Raw genomic sequence first — 16,687 nt, 5'->3', positions numbered from 1 at the left:
ATTTGTCCAGTCAGCGATGATAATGTCACCACAAAGAACTTCACAAATACCTATTACACAACATCTATTTTTAACATTCTGAACTTTTTTGTTGACAATTGTGATGGGTTTGGTTTTAAATACTTTGTCAACATCAAATTTTTGGCAGCTTTTAACCTCTCCAAGTTTTGAATTTGTTAAATGGAAGGTTTTTGTCAGCCCTGAATGTGACTTCCTCTGGCTTACGTGGACTCTTTTCCTGACATTTCCTGAAGCCAATATATGAACTTGACTCATTTCCTTTACCCTGTTATTGGATGAGGTCCAGAAAGGCTTTGAGCTGGTCATGTATGTGTGTGCAAGTCAATGTGCTTTTGTATTGCCCCATCTAGATCAGCCAGGACACTGTCCATCTGTTCAACTGTCTTCTTCTCTAGCTCATCTAGCAGCTGGTTCAGTGTTTTTCTCAGCTCCATGATCTTTGTCAGGATTGATCTCACTAAAGCCTGCAGAGAGTCTTGGTTTTTCTTCAATGCCTCTTGTCTGGTTGAGGCTAAATATGACCTTGTTCACCTCTTTTAGAATTTTTTTTAAAGTTTGACACCTGAAGTATTCCTCTGGCCAAATGTTCGAGCACATGACAATTTATAAATTCCTCTCCTTAATATGTGATGAACCTTTGTGTTTATTTAAGTGATTCATGTCATCATTGCTTTATGAAAACTGTACCTCACAAAAATGATCAAACATGAATTTGGTGAATTCAAACCAAAAACAAACATATCCAAGTCTAACCTGTGGTTAAGAGGGACACAAAGGGTACAGCAGAGCTCCCATGGGTCATCACACACCATCTCAATGACCTTGTTGGGATGAAGGTCACATTTCTCCAGCATATTACCATACCCCACCCACTTTGCCTGCAAACATTTTTCCCCCACCCACTTGTCCGCCTCTTCATGTCCATGCCCTCTAGGATGTGTTTTGAACACTTTATCATGGTGTTTAATACAGTTTGTACAGTAACATTTGGAACAATCTTAACAGAAAGACTTGGCCTCAGTGTTGAGTTTGGCTTCTTGGCATGTGAAACAGGCAAAATCAGCCTAGCCTATCATAGTTAACATTGCTGTGGTCATAAAACACCCTGGCCTGCTGGGCTGACCAAGGTCAATATAAAAACATGAAGCTTGATATCTCTCTCCCAGATCTCTTTTACACATTTGTAGGGTCTCACCATTTATTCAGGATCCTAGAAAGAATATGTAAATGTGATTTTCTTTTTATTGAGGAGACAGGATAAAACAGGTATATAAACGTTTAATGTTTTAATTATATATGTTACAATATATATATAATGGTATCTAGTACTTCTACTACTACTACTATTAATATAAACATTTATATTGATACTTAAAAATATTACTACTAATAATGATGATGATCTACATGTCTGGTTACCAGTTTCCGAGAATAACTACTGTTAAGTATGAAAATCTTGATATGCCAATAATACATGTTTAAATATACTTTATAATATACAATGTGTTATGATATACGATTGAATGTCATACCGGTTTTTCTATAACAGTAACGTTAGCATTTCATAGTTGTTTTAAGGATTTTTATATAAATTTGATAATTTGGTTAGATATTTTGAATACTACATACTCATTAACATTTAACTAACGAAAAATTCTCTTTTGAGTTTTTTTCCTTCTGTGTTTTTTTTGTTTTGTTTTTTTGTGTGTGTGTGTGTGTGTGTGTGTGTGTGTGTGTGTGTGTGTGTGTGTGTGTGTGTTTCTTGTTTTTTTATTTACCTGACAAGTAAATGTTTACTATATTTATTTATATATACATATCATCATAGTCCTGTTGAATGTTATTTGTATATTTCATGAAATTTGTTTATGTTTATTGACAATGTACTATGTACACGTTGTAATAAATATTTCTGTCTGTCGGTCTGAAGATGATCATCACCATGATTGATGGAATTTATTTGTTTTGATGCATTGAGGACTTTCATGAAAAGCTTGTTGCTTTTTTGCGTGAAAGTGAACAAATCCTTAAAAAGAGCAATCTTTTCAAACATCTGACAGAAAAAGATAATCAATATGCTGTTAAAGAAATAACTGTTAAAACTGATTTGTCTAAAAGTGTCCTGAAGTACTTCCTGACCCACACTAAAACCTACCACATGTGTTCAAATTGACCAAGTATATAAAAAAAACTGAGACATCTTCGAAGTTAATGAACCAAAATGACACCTTGACATCCATGAAAGAAATAATTTATATATACATGCAGTCAAAGCTGACTTTTTGAACAAGCAGCTTTTCTCATAAAAAGAGGAATTTGCACCTTGAATTCATCATACAAGCACAACTTATTTAAAAATAGACATATATTTGATAAGAATCATTTTTTTTAATGGGAAACAAGTAGAAAAAGAAACTTTTATAAGTGAAACAAATATATAATAAGTGTATTATAAAGTTGCCTAATAGATCAGAGTCTATGCTATTCTTTAACATATAAACACTATGTTATGCATTGGATATAGTTTCTAGTACATTACAAGTGTAGTTTCTGGCAATGTATTACATAATTTCAGCTGCATATTATGATGATGTGAATATACATTTGTGTGACAAACTACAAGTAAAGGTACTTCTTCAATGTGTCATTGTGAATGAAACAATGTAAAAATCATATTTTTAGCTTTAGTAACGCACTCTCACAGATTGACAGTTTTCATCTTTTGTGTTTAATTCTAGCATCAATGTCTTAAAATCAGTCATCACTCTAGATTTATGGCTTCTAAGGGTGACCAGTACTTCACACTGACCTGATAATACCTCTGAACCATTAACCCATTACGCTCAGATCTTTGGGAACATTCTGAGAATTGGAGTAACTGGGAGTACTGCCTTCTTTGCTGACATCAAGGTGTTTAACTGTGTTTAACACTTAAAATAAACTGCATTCAACTGACAATCTTCTTAAACTGCACAAATATGTATCTAACATCCTGTTTGAATTTGATATTTCCTGTATGTGACTGATAGGTGATTGTTACCAACTTTTGTATCATTATTGAGGTAGGAAGTGACCTGTTTACCAGGGTGGTACACATATTCTGAATCTGCAATGGTTTAGGTGAGGTTTTTGAGTCTGATATGTAAGATGGCGGCGAAACAATGACAAAATAGGATTTTCGGAACCTGTTTTCGTCTGGTAAGTAGTATAAAGTATATATTTCCCAAATATCATGACACGCATTTGGGTCTACAATTACCACGCCTCCCGGGGCTTTTTATTTCATTCTTCTAGGTTACGGAATAAAAAAGTTATTGAAGGAAAACGTTCGGCCAGTCTGTTGTTTACAAATGTAGGAAGCGAGAATTTGATACTTTTAAGGACATTTAAGCTCCAAAAACACATTTTTTGCAATGTTTTTCTCCTTTAACATTTGTTAAATGTGGTATTTTAATTGCCTGACAATTCCTTTGCTGTACTTAATTAATTTTGGTTTAACCACCTAAATGTGTGCTGATAACAATTGAACCACCTTTTGGCATCTGCACTGAAAGACATTTGACAAACTTTTATAAATGAAAACAAACTGTGTGACAAATTAAACTTGTGACAAACTTTCCACAATATTATGACAAACGTTCCATAATATTATACTACCATGTGTTGAATACTTTCTATAAAAAATATTTTTTATAGCAATTTTTATTTGTCTATTATTTACTGTCGATATTTCTTTTTTTTTCACATTTATTAGTTCTTATAGCTAAGGCCAGTTTTTTTATTTTTCGTTTAACGGGAAATTTTTCAAAAATAAGCGCCAGGAGGAGGGAATAAAATTAAGAAAAAGATGCCCAAAAATGAGCGTCGAGGAAAAAAAATAAAAATAAGATGGATTTTACGTATTTTTTTCTTTTCTTTTGGAAAATTTTATAGAATGTATGTTTTGAAGTTGTGCACACTTGTTTTGTACTCCATACTGCCTGTTATATAATAGATCTGCATAATAAAGTCAAAACAAGATGTCATTTTCACAAGAAGCCACAATAATGCACCAGTCAATTGTAACCACACCCCCTCCTCCCAGGTCCGGAGAATAGCGGGACTTTGACTTCCCGCCAATCCTTGGTAAAATCCCCACCCTGCAGAGACAAAGTACTGGTCAAATCCCCACCAAATTCCCCCGTACCTCGAGGTTAGGCCCTTTACCCACTATTTTCGGCGCAAAAACAAAACCACCGCATTCACTAGGCACTGCGGGGCCACATTGAAGGTAAAAACACGGCCCATTTCCTTCATTATCCCCTATATACCGGTACCCATGGACCTTGGGGGCCTTGGTTACAATTGACTGGTGCATTATTTATCTGATGCATAATGCATGTTTAAGGAACTTTTTTTAACATTTGGATATTCATTTTACTCCCTAAATGCCACAAGTCAACTGATTCACACCAATGAAAATATTTTTCAACTGTAACTCCACAGTATTTAACACTGCATGGTTAAATAAAAATTACACATAAATTATTATATATGCATGATTTTAATAATTATGAGCATCTACATACATGCCATATTTCTGAGAGGCTTTCCAGGGGATTTTGGTCTGAATTCCAGGGGATTTTGATATTACACCAGGGGATTATTACGCGACGAAAATTGGCGCAATATATGCATTTATAAGAATAAATACAGAAATACATCCAGATTACAATAATTTTTGGACTTAGTCATCATGGTCCTTCATGGAATTTCACACTCATAATATTATTGATGCTTTCCACTGTCAACCGTAAGCAAGTTTTGAAAAAAAAAAAAATCAATAAATTCCAGGGGATATGGATCCCCCGGCGGGGGACCAGGGGATGGGTAGAAATTCCGGGGGATTTTACGCCCGCAGGGGGATATGGCATGTATGCTCCTATGCTTTTGTAGTGCTTTTAATAGTCAACTCGCACTAGCAAAACATAAGGCATCTGGCATATTGTTTGTATCTTAGAAAATGTTGATTAATATCATTTTGGGTCCGTTTATTGAGATAAACAACATATATGAAGAAATTTAATGTCTTGGAGGTACAAGAAAAGAAACAAGGTATGTAACTCAAACTTACCAGATTTCACAGTAGAGTCCATTTTTTATAGTTTCTTAATCAAACAATCCATTTTAAAATGGGTGACACGAAAAGAGGAGCCAATGCCCATTAAAATGGTATGCGATATGTTGGTATAACTTTATTGTCTTTAGACAAACAAGCCAAATCCAATGTCACATTCTCGTCTTTTTCTGTTGTCACTGTCAGAAACTGTACAGCAAATTCCAGTTATCAGTGTATCCCCGTGTTAACCGGTCTACACTCAGATATATTTAAGAAATTTTATGCTTTGCGTTTCCGTTCCGAAATATCACAAAATGACAAACGCACTGATTTTATGAATGACAGTGTGTCACTATCAGTCTTCAAACTAAATCCACTTTCGTAAAAGGCGGCCATTTTCCTTACAAGCGCTTAGATTATGATCATAAGCAAGTTTCAAGTTCATCATTTTCATCATGGCATATAATATGCATGTGATATCACAAAACAATGTAACATATTTCAGTTGACATCATAAGCACGAACCGCCGGCTTCCGCCATCTTGGAAATTGTGCGCGATAGTTTTTGTTGTAATGAAATTAGCATTACAGTGGGTTAAATAACACTAAATTTAATTTTTTATCGGAGATCGAAAACGTGCGGTGGAAAAAATAAAAATAAAGTTAGGAATTTGAATCTTTTTCTTTTTTGGGTTTTGCAATATTTAGGTACGGCGCTCCCGTAAAACGAAAACTAAAAAAACTCTGGCTTAACTGATAAAAATAGAAATTAAAACAACCTATAATAAAAAAACTTAAATGTCTGTAAAAGGTTTCGGTACTACAAATATGTCAAATGCCTGGTGACTCCATAGGATAGGCAGTCTTACCAATACAGTGAATTGTTATTTTTGTGGTAACATGAGAAGAACCAGTAATCAAATGGAAATACTGTTTACTGTTAACAATGGAATTAACTTCATGCTTCTATAGGTAGGGCCAGCGATATGCCGAGATACAAAAAGAAATCATCACTGAGTGTATACCGCTCTAGAAAACTGAAAACAGACGGTCCCTGTACCAGGCAATTAAAGAAATTTCGAGTTACCGTCACACCCCGAAAGGGTTTAAGATTCACACCAAACAGAAGCTTGAAACGCCTTAAATACGATAAACAGGATATAGTGCCAGACGTATCTGTTGCAACCCCAATCAAACTTCCTGAGCGAAAACCCAACTCTGTCTCACTGAAGAAAAGGAAGGTTAAACTGAAGTTTTCTGACAGTTCTAACAACGAGGAGAACAATGAGCCACGAGAAGTACGGGAAGTTATCCGTCTACTAAATAGCCTTGTAAAAGATGGATGCTTTTTCACGGCTAATATATCATTTAAACTATTCCTTGACACTCTACGGTGGCATGCATCAGACAACACTTCTGGTATGTGGTGTTCTGATGAGACAATTTAGATCATATTCTTTCTACCGATCATTGATATCAGCTCATACCAACAGAAAAGTTATAGAGGACAAGTTTAATATCAATAGCTGTACACTTTTGATCAGATCAATTGTTTTGTTCCTAGAGTCAAACTGACAAAGGTGAGCATACATGTATAGGAAGCTTGTTTTGTATACATATGTTAATTACAGATGGACTATCAAACGGACTAATCCATATAACGAGGGCTTCTAAAAACCCGGCAATTTGCCAGTCTGGACCGATTTTGACCAAGCCAGACCGATTTCAGTTTCAGAAAGTGTAAAAAAAAATTGGTCCGAAATTTTCTCATTTGTTTATAATTTAGGTCCAAAACGACTAAGTCAGTAAAAAATTGTAATAAAAAAACATTCTTGGGTCATTCACACTTTCAAAATACACCCAATAAGTGTCCTGGTTACCATCGGAGCAACGCGACCAGCTGCATTTTCCGCTACGCTGAACACTTGATATCTTTTAATTAGCAGACGCTTGCAATCGGTCCAATCATGTGTATTGGTAGGTCACAGAAGACACAATTAAACAAATTATGTGTTAATTATGTGCTTGTAGCTATCCTGATTAAGTGTTAAAATCGGTCCATATTTTTACATGGCAATATGCTATGTCGTTGTCGATCATTACATGATATATCCATTTGTTAATTACCAAAATTTAAATTGTAATAAAGAAGCAATGCTGGTTAAAAAGGGTTTTAAGATAAATGCAATTGTCATTGTTAATCAGAGAAAGCATTAAAATTCTGAATTAATTAACCTAATCATGTAGGATATCAACAGCGACACATTTGATTAACTACAAAGTCTGATAGCTGAGTGCGCCGCTTACGTCATTTTAATTCAAAGTAATGAAAAATTTGTATGGTTGTGGATATCAAACTTACAGCTTGAAGGCCTGTTAATAAATCTAGATATATATTATTATTCAAGATCATCAGTTAAATGTTGACCTGCTGTAGAAGCATTAAGGAAATAAATCATAATACTGTTTCACTTTTTGCTGTACGATCGCTTCCCGCCAGCCGCAGTTAATTACGATTGCAGTCGTTCTTGTTAGCGACGCCGCAGAACTCGATGAGATTCTCATTTTTAATTAAGCTTGTATCAATGACTATCTAAACCGGCTTTGGTGGTTCTAGAGCCTTCTTACAGATTGCCACATTGCGAAAAAATAATAATAAACGTCGCGAAAATGTGTGACATTTCTATATAATGGAGGGGGGGATTTTTTTTGGGAGAGGGGGTGGTTGTCGCCCGGTCCAGACCGATTGAGATTCCTAAATTTTAGAAGCCCTTCATATAATGTTGTATAGAAAAATAGGCAGTAAACAATAGACAAATGAATGGCTTTAAAAAAACTGTCTTAAAGAAAGTATTCAACACGTGGTAGTATAATATTATGGAACGTTTGTCATAATATTATGGAATGTTTGTCACAAGGTTAATTTGTCACACAGTTTGTTTTCATTTATACAAGATTAATAAAAGCTCATCAAATGTCTTTCAGTGCAGATGCCAAAAGGTGGTTGAACTGTTATCAGCACACATTAAGGTGGTAAAACCAAAACTAAATTGACCATGAAGGCTCTTGTATATCAAAGGCATTGTCAGGAAATTCAAATACCACATTTAATTAATGTTAAAGGGACAAAAACATCGCAAAAATGTGTTTTTGGAGCTTAAAAGTCCTTAAAAGTATCGAATTCTTGCTTCCCACATTTAAATGTATGAACAACAGACTGGCCGAAGGTTTTCCTTCAATAACTTTTTTATTCCATAACCTAGAGGCATGAAATAAAAAGCCGAGGGCGGCATGGTAATTGTAGACCCAAATGTGCTTCATGATATTTTGGAAATATATACTTTATACTACTTACCAGGCGAAAACTGGTTCGGAAAATCTTATTTTGTCATTGTTTCGCAGTCATCTGCATTTCAGACTCAAAAACCTTACTTAAACCGTTGCAGATTTGGAATACGTGTACCCCCCCTGTTGACTATTTCTATAAGTTTGCCTTTGCCTAAGTAATAAATGTTAAAATAAGATTGTGCTTGAGTACTCAAAATATATTTTTGTTTTTCAACCCCACCCTCTATATCAATGCTTGCTTTTATGGCTGAATTTACACAAACCATGTCCAAAAAGATTACTGTCATTTGTTGTTTAGTGTTTATTGATATACTTTGAATAATAAAATGGCTCAATTGAACAAATTTGAAGAAAGAAATGGTAGCCAGCATGAAGTCTGTGAAGAAGCACAAATTACCATAAAGAGTAAAAATACTTTGGCCTGACATCAAGTTGTCATTAATTTATCAGTGATGAGTTAACACCACGTATGGGCATGACTAGTTGTTGTAAGTATTTTTTTCTATTTTTTAGCAACAAATATTTTAATTAATTTAAATTTAAAGTTATCCTACTATTTCAGAGTGGTGGAGTTAAGGGAGGACCTGGAAAAACTGCTGAAATGTCAGCGAAACCGTGGGGACAGCAGGCCAGACAACATGCAAGGCTTTGGGTGGAAGGAAATGTATGTGACTTGAAAATTTGATGTGTTACAATATTAAATGGAATGAAAATTTGACCAAGTTTTGGACTAGAGGTAAGATGGCTGATTTATAACCGGCATTACATGTCTGTTTTTTTTTCTTTTTCTTTGTCATCATTAGCATTGTTGAGTTTAAACTTTAACCTTGATCATAGCTCAAAAATCATTCTAGTCCGGGTACATAATGTTGCTAGAGGTAAAAAGCGTATTCCAGTCCGGGTACATGATGTTGCCAGAGGTAATAAACGTATTCCAGTTGGGGTACATGATGTTGCCAGAGGTAATAAGCACATTCCAGTCCAAGTACATGATGTTGCCAGAGGTAATAAGCACATTACAGTCTGGGTACATGATGTTGCCAGAGGTAATAAGCACATTCCAGTCCGGGTACATAATGTTGCCAGAGGTAATAAGCGTATTCCAGTCCAAGTACATGATGTTTCCAGAGGCAATAATCACATTCCAGTCTGGGTGCGTCATGTTGCCAGAGGTAATAAACGTATTCCAGACCGGGTACATGATGTTTCCAGAGGCAATAATCACATTCCAGTCCAAGTATATGATGTTGCCAGAGGTAATAAGCACATTCCAGTCCAAATACATGATGTTGCCAGAGGTAATAAGCACATTCCAGTCCAAGTACATGATGTTGCCAGAGGTAATAAGCACATTCCAGTCCAAATACATGATGTTGCCAGAGGTAATAAGCATATTCCAGTCCAAGTACATGATGTTGCCAGAGGTAATAAGCACATTCCAGTCCAAGTACATGATGTTGCCAGAGGTAATAAGCATATTCCAGTCCAAGTACATGATGTTGCCAGAGGTAATAAGCATATTCCAGTCCAAGTACATGATGTTGCCAGAGGTAATAAGCACATTCCAGTCCAAGTACATGATGTTGCCAGAGGTAATAAGCACATTCCAGTCTGGGTACATGATGTTGCCAGAGGTAATAAGCACATTCCAGTCCAAGTACATGATGTTGCCAGAGGTAATAAGCATACTCCAGTCCAAGTACATGATGTTGCCAGAGGTAATAAGCACATTCCAGTCCAAGTACATGATGTTGCCAGAGGTAATAAGCATATTCCAGTCCAAGTACATGATGTTGCCAGAGGTAATAAGCATATTCCAGTCCAAGTACATGATGTTGCCAGAGGTAATAAGCACATTCCAGTCCAAGTACATGATGTTGCCAGAGGTAATAAGCACATTCCAGTCCAAGTACATGATGTTGCCAGAGGTAATAAGCATATTCCAGTCCAAGTACATGATGTTGCCAGAGGTAATAAGCATATTCCAGTCCGGGTACATGATGTTGCCAGAGGTAATAAGCGTATTCCAGTCTGGGTACATGATGTGGCCAGAGGTAATAAGCATAATCCAGTCTGGGTACATGATGTTTCCAGAGGTAATAAGCGTATTCCAGTCCAAGTACATGATGTTTCCAGAGGTAGTAAGCGTATTCCAGTCCAAGTACATGATGTTTCCAGAGGTAATAAGCGTATTCCAGTCCGGGTACATGATGTTTCCAGAGGTAATAAGCGATTCCAGTCCGGGTACATGATGTTTCCAGAGGTAATAAGCGTATTCCAGTCTGGGTACATGATGTTTCCAGAGGTAATAAGCGTATTCCAGTCCAAGTAAATGATGTGGCCAGAAGTATTGAGCATATTCCAGTTCGGGTACATGATGTTGAATCTGGGTACATGATGTTGCCAGAGGTAATAAGCACATTCCAGTTTAGGTACATGATGTTGCCAGAGGTAATAAGCATATTCCAGTCTGGGTACATGATGTTTCCAGAGGTAATAAGCGTATTACAGTCCGGGTACATGATGTTGCCAGAGGTAATAAGCGTATTCCATTCCGGGTACATGATGTTGCCGGAGGTAATAAGCACATTACAGTTTTGGTATGTGATGTTGCCAGAGGTAATAAGCGTATTCCAGTCCAAGTACATGATATTTCCAGAGGCAATAATCACATTCCAGTCTGGGTACATGATGTTGCCAGAGGTAATAAACGTATTCCAGTCCGGGTACATGATGTTGCCAGAGGTAATAAACATATTCCAGTCCGGGTACATGATGTTTCCAGAGGTAATAAGCGTATTCCAGTCTGTGTTCATGATGTTTCCAGAGGTAATAAGCGTATTCCAGTCGGGGTACCTGATGTTTCCAGAGGTAATAAGCGTATTCCAGTCTGGGTACATGATGTTTCCAGAGGTAATAAGCGTATTCCAGTCCAAGTACATGATGTGGCCAGAGGTATTGAGCATATTCCAGTCTGGGTACATGATGTTGAATCTGGGTACATGATGTTGCCAGAGGAAATAAGCATATTCCAGTTTGGGTACATGATGTTGCCAGAGGTAATAAGCATACTCCAGTCCAAGTACATGATGTTGCCAGAGGTAATAAGCACATTCCAGTCCAAGTACATGATGTTTCCAGAGGTAATAAGCATATTCCAGTCCGGGTACATGATGTTTCCAGTGGTAATAAGCATATTCCAGTCTGGGTACATGATGTTTCCAGAGGTAATAAGCGTATTCCAGTCCAAGTACATGATGTGGCCAGAGGTAATAAGCACATTACAGTCTGGGTACATGATGTTGCCAGAGGTAATAAGCACATTCCAGTCCGGGTACATAATGTTGCCAGAGGTAATAAGTGTATTCCAGTCCAAGTACATGATGTTTCCAGAGGCAAAAATCACATTCCAGTCTGGGTACATGATGTTGCCAGAGGTAATAAGCGTATTCCAGTCCAAGTACATGATGTTTCCAGAGGCAATAATCACATTCCAGTCCAAGTACATGATGTTGCCAGAGGTAATAAACACATTCCAGTCCAAATACATGATGTTGCCAGAGGTAATAAGCATACTCCAGTCCAAGTACATGATGTTGCCAGAGGTAATAAGCACATTTCAGTCCAAGTACATGATGTTTCCAGAGGTAATAAGCATATTCCAGTCTGGGTACATGATGTTTCCAGAGGTAATAAGCGTATTTCAGTCTGAGGTCATGATGTTTCCAGAGGTAATAAGCGTATTCCAGTCCGGGTTCATGATGTTTCCAGTGGTAATAAGCATATTCCAGTCTGGGTACATGATGTTTCAAGAGGTAATAAGCGTATTCCAGTCCAAGTACATGATGTGGCCAGAGGTATTGAGCATATTCCAGTCTGGGTACATGATGTTGAATCTGGGTACATGATGTTGCCAGAGGTAATAAGCACATTCCAGTCTGGGTACATGATGTTTCCAGAGGTTATAAGCATATTCCAGTCTGGGTACATGATGTTTCCAGAGGTAATAAGCGTATTACAGTCCGGGTACATGATGTTGCCAGAGGTAATAAGCGTATTCCAGTATGGGTACATGATGTTTCCAGAGGTAATAAGCATATTCCAGTCTGGGTACATGATGTTGAGTCTGGGTACATGATGTTGCCAGAGGTAATAAGCACATTCCAGTCTGGGTACATGATGTTGCCAGAGGTAATAAAGTGTATTCCAGTCCGGGTACATGACGTTGCCAGAGGCAATAAGGCCCCCAAAAAAACACCTGTGTTATCGGTGCCCCGACTGACCCTATTTTTTCCTTGCCGACCCTAATATTTTTTTAGACATAAAAGTAAAATAAAATTAAAAATTAAATTCTATCGTAAAAAAATATATTTCTTTAAATATATCGTTATTATTTTCGTTGTTTGTCTTTCAATGTCCCCGGAGAATATACTTTCATTCCTGATTATGTATTACCGAGACGGGAAAACAAAATGGCGGAGGGCAGTGGACCCTGTCTGATATCTTAAAATTGGCAAATGCATGTTTACGGTCCAAACACATGGTTGATCACCGGAGACATATTTTGCTGTCTTTTTAATGAAAATATTTTGAATTATAATTTGCGGTGTTATTTGTCCATACCCATGTCCAAAATAAAACTTACTTTTTTTACGATTAGGCTTTGCGTATATCATGCAGGCTTCTTACGATTAGGCTTTGCAAATTCATGCAGGCTAACTGCCAGGTTCCAATACACATTTCATTAATTGTTATATTATTCATCCGCAATTATCAATGGTTATTTATTTCGCCTTATTTAAGTCCCATCAACTGAAATCCAAACAAAAACCTGCGAAAGTTAACAACACATTTATTGGAATGTGTCGGCTGCAGATCAAACAGTACGATTTGTGGCCTAGTTTCAGGAGATCACAGTTGACAAAAAATTCGGGGATTTTCCTCAAGCAAATTAAAAACTTAGTTGATAATTGACTGTTTGACTAGAACATTATCACAGATTTGTTGAAATTTAAGTGCTGGATTTTTCCTAAAAACCGATCACGACTTATAAACGAGTATTGTATACCAAAAAACACCAGATTTCATGGGCAAAATTGGCGGGAAAATATGGTAGTAGAAGGTAAGGAAATGATTTCAGACATTAAATAATCATGTTTATCAGACTTTTTGTAAAATAGGAAACGCGTAGATAAAACATAATTGATCTGATGCAACAGAAAATTGCATGATATGGAAAGTGTAAAAAAATTTTTTTTTAAATCCCGACCTACCGACCCTATTTTTTTTAGCCATGTTACCGGAAACACAGGTATTATGTTTTTTGGCCTAAGCACATTCCAGTCTGGTTACATGATGTTGCCAGAGATAACAAGTGTATTCCAGGTCGGGCACATGATGTTGCCAGAGGTTATAAGCGTATTCAAGGTCGTGTACATGATGTTGCTTGCCAGAGGTAATAAGCATATTCCAGTCTGGATACATGATGTAGCCAGAGGTAATAAGTGTATTCCAGTCCGGGCAGAGGTAACAAGCACATTCCAGTCTGGGTAAATCATGTTGCCAGAGGTAATAAGCATATGCATAGCAAGGCCGATAAGTCACAACTGGCTTAAGTTGTAATTGTTGAGTAATACCCCCTGTTTGAATGAATTAAGAATGTTTAAAGTATCTATCTGTCTTACCTTTGTTTCAAGAATTAAAAGTCAATACTTGTTAAATCTTTGAAAACTTAACACAAATATTTAATGTCACACTTAAACTATGGGCTAGAAGAAAATAAGCTAATTGATCAGTGTGTTAGTGCAAAAAATGGGGTTAAAAGATAGAATGTTTTATCAACTATATGATGTATGATAAGAAATGTACAACTTTTTTGTCAGAAACTGTAAATTCTTTATTCAAAGAGAAATACTAAAAAAATAAAAATATATTATGACATCATTTCCTGTATAGTGTCATTCTATATATTACATTTGTCATATTAAGTCTCAAAATGTAAAAAGAGTTTCTTATTTTGGAAAAGACCTTAAGGCCCATTTTCAATAAAATATTTAATGAAGTATTTAAAGAGAAATAGTCAAAAGTTTTATATACTGAAATTCAGCTTGACTCATCTTGTAACAGGGCCACAAGTAAAGAAGCTGACAATGACCTGACCACACTACAGGAAGTGCATTTTGAACCCAGCGCTGATACCCAGGTTAATGTCCAGGAAACATCCATGAACTCTGATATTGCCATAGAAACCTCTGATGTCACATACACTGCTCCGAATTCATCCATCAAACTATGTATTGGTAGGTAACCTTACGATAGACTTGGGTTGCAATATGTAGTCTCTTCAAGGAAATACAAGACTATGGTTGTGGTATGTAGTCTCTTCAAGGAAATACAAGTCTATGGTTGTGATATGTAGTCTCTTCAAGGAAATACAAGTCTATGGTTGTGATATGTAGTCTCTTCAAGGAAATACAAGACTGTGGTTGTGATATGTAGTCTCTTCAAGGAAATACAAGACTATGGTTGTGGTATGTAGTCTCTTCAAGGAAATACAAGACTATGGTTGTGGTATGTAGTCTCTTCAAGGAAATACAAGACTATGGTTGTGGTATGTAGTCTCTTCAAGGAAATACAAGACTGTGGTTGTGATATGTAGTCTCTTCAAGGAAATACAAGACTGTGGTTGTGATATGTAGTCTCTCCAAGGAAATACAAGACTGTGGTTGTGGTATGTAGTCTCTCCAAGGAAATACAAGACTGTGGTTGTGGTATGTAGTCTCTCCAAGGAAATACAAGACTGTGGTTGTGGTATGTAGTCTCTTCAAGGAAATACAAGACTGTGGTTGTGGTATGTAGTCTCTTCAAGGAAATACAAGACTGTGGTTGTGGTATGTAGTCTCTTCAAGGAAATACAAGACTGTGGTTGTGATATGTAGTCTCTTCAAGGAAATACAAGACTATGGTTGTGATATGTAGTCTCTTCAAGGAAATACAAGACTGTGGTTGTGATATGTAGTCTCTTCAAGGAAATACAAGACTGTGGTTGTGATATGTAGTCTCTTCAAGGAAATACAAGACTGTGGTTGTGGTATGTAGTCTCTTCAAGGAAATACAAGACTGTGGTTGTGATATGTAGTCTCTTCAAGGAAATACAAGTCTATGGTTGTGGTATGTAGTCTCTTCAAGGAAATACAAGACTGTGGTTGTGATATGTAGTCTCTTCAAGGAAATACAAGACTGTGGTTGTGGTATGTAGTCTCTTCAAGGAAATACAAGACTATGGTTGTGGTATGTAGTCTCTTCAAGGAAATACAAGACTGTGGTTGTGATATGTAGTCTCTTCAAGGAAATACAAGACTATGGTTGTGATATGTAGTCTCTTCAAGGAAATACAAGACTATGGTTGTGATATGTAGTCTCTTCAAGGAAATACAAGACTGTGGTTGTGGTATGTAGTCTCTTCAAGGAAATACAAGACTATGGTTGTGATATGTAGTCTCTTCAAGGAAATACAAGACTATGGTTGTGGTATGTAGTCTCTTCAAGGAAATACAAGACTGTGGTTGTGGTATGTAGTCTCTTCAAGGAAATACAAGACTGTGGTTGTGATATGTAGTCTCTTCAAGGAAATACAAGACTATGGTTGTGATATGTAGTCTCTTCAAGGAAATACAAGACTATGGTTGTGATATGTAGTCTCTTCAAGGAAATACAAGACTGTGGTTGTGGTATGTAGTCTCTTCAAGGAAATACAAGACTGTGGTTGTGGTATGTAGTCTCTTCAAGGAAATACAAGACTATGGTTGTGATATGTAGTCTCTTCAAGGAAATACAAGACTATGGTTGTGGTATGTAGTCTCTTCAAGGAAATACAAGACTGTGGTTGTGGTATGTAGTCTCTTCAAGGAAATACAAGACTGTGGTTGTGATATGTAGTCTCTTCAAGGAAATACAAGACTGTGGTTGTGATATGTAGTCTCTTCAAGGAAATACAAGACTGTGGTTGTGATATGTAGTCTCTTCAAGGAAATACAAGACTATGGTTGTGGTATGTAGTCTCTTCAAGGAAATACAAGACTGTGGTTGTGATATGTAGTCTCTTCAAGGAAATACAAGACTGTGGTTGTGATATGTAGTCTCTTCAAGGAAATACAAGACTGTGGTTGTGATATGTAGTCTCTTCAAGGAAATACAAGACTGTGGTTGTGGTATGTAGTC

The 16,687-nt window shown here is 36.6% G+C and overlaps 1 protein-coding gene across 3 annotated transcripts in view; it reads left to right on the top strand.

The window, feature by feature from the left end:
* The window catches only part of LOC128208039 (lysosomal cobalamin transporter ABCD4-like), a 97,561-nt gene that overhangs the window by 57,505 nt on the left and 23,369 nt on the right, over window positions 1–16,687 (top strand). For all 3 annotated transcript variants that reach the window (XM_052911336.1, XM_052911335.1, XM_052911338.1), the window contains 2 exons: window positions 9,030–9,131; window positions 14,594–14,766. In XM_052911336.1, the coding sequence (XP_052767296.1) occupies window positions 9,030–9,131; window positions 14,594–14,766 (275 nt within the window). The remainder of the gene's footprint in view (window positions 1–9,029; window positions 9,132–14,593; window positions 14,767–16,687) is intronic.

This window comes from Mya arenaria, chromosome 11 (genome assembly GCF_026914265.1).
Source record: "Mya arenaria isolate MELC-2E11 chromosome 11, ASM2691426v1".
Taxonomy (NCBI): Eukaryota; Metazoa; Mollusca; class Bivalvia; order Myida; family Myidae; genus Mya; species Mya arenaria.
Note: the sequence above shows the minus strand (reverse complement) of the source record. Positions and strands in the feature narration are given on the sequence as shown.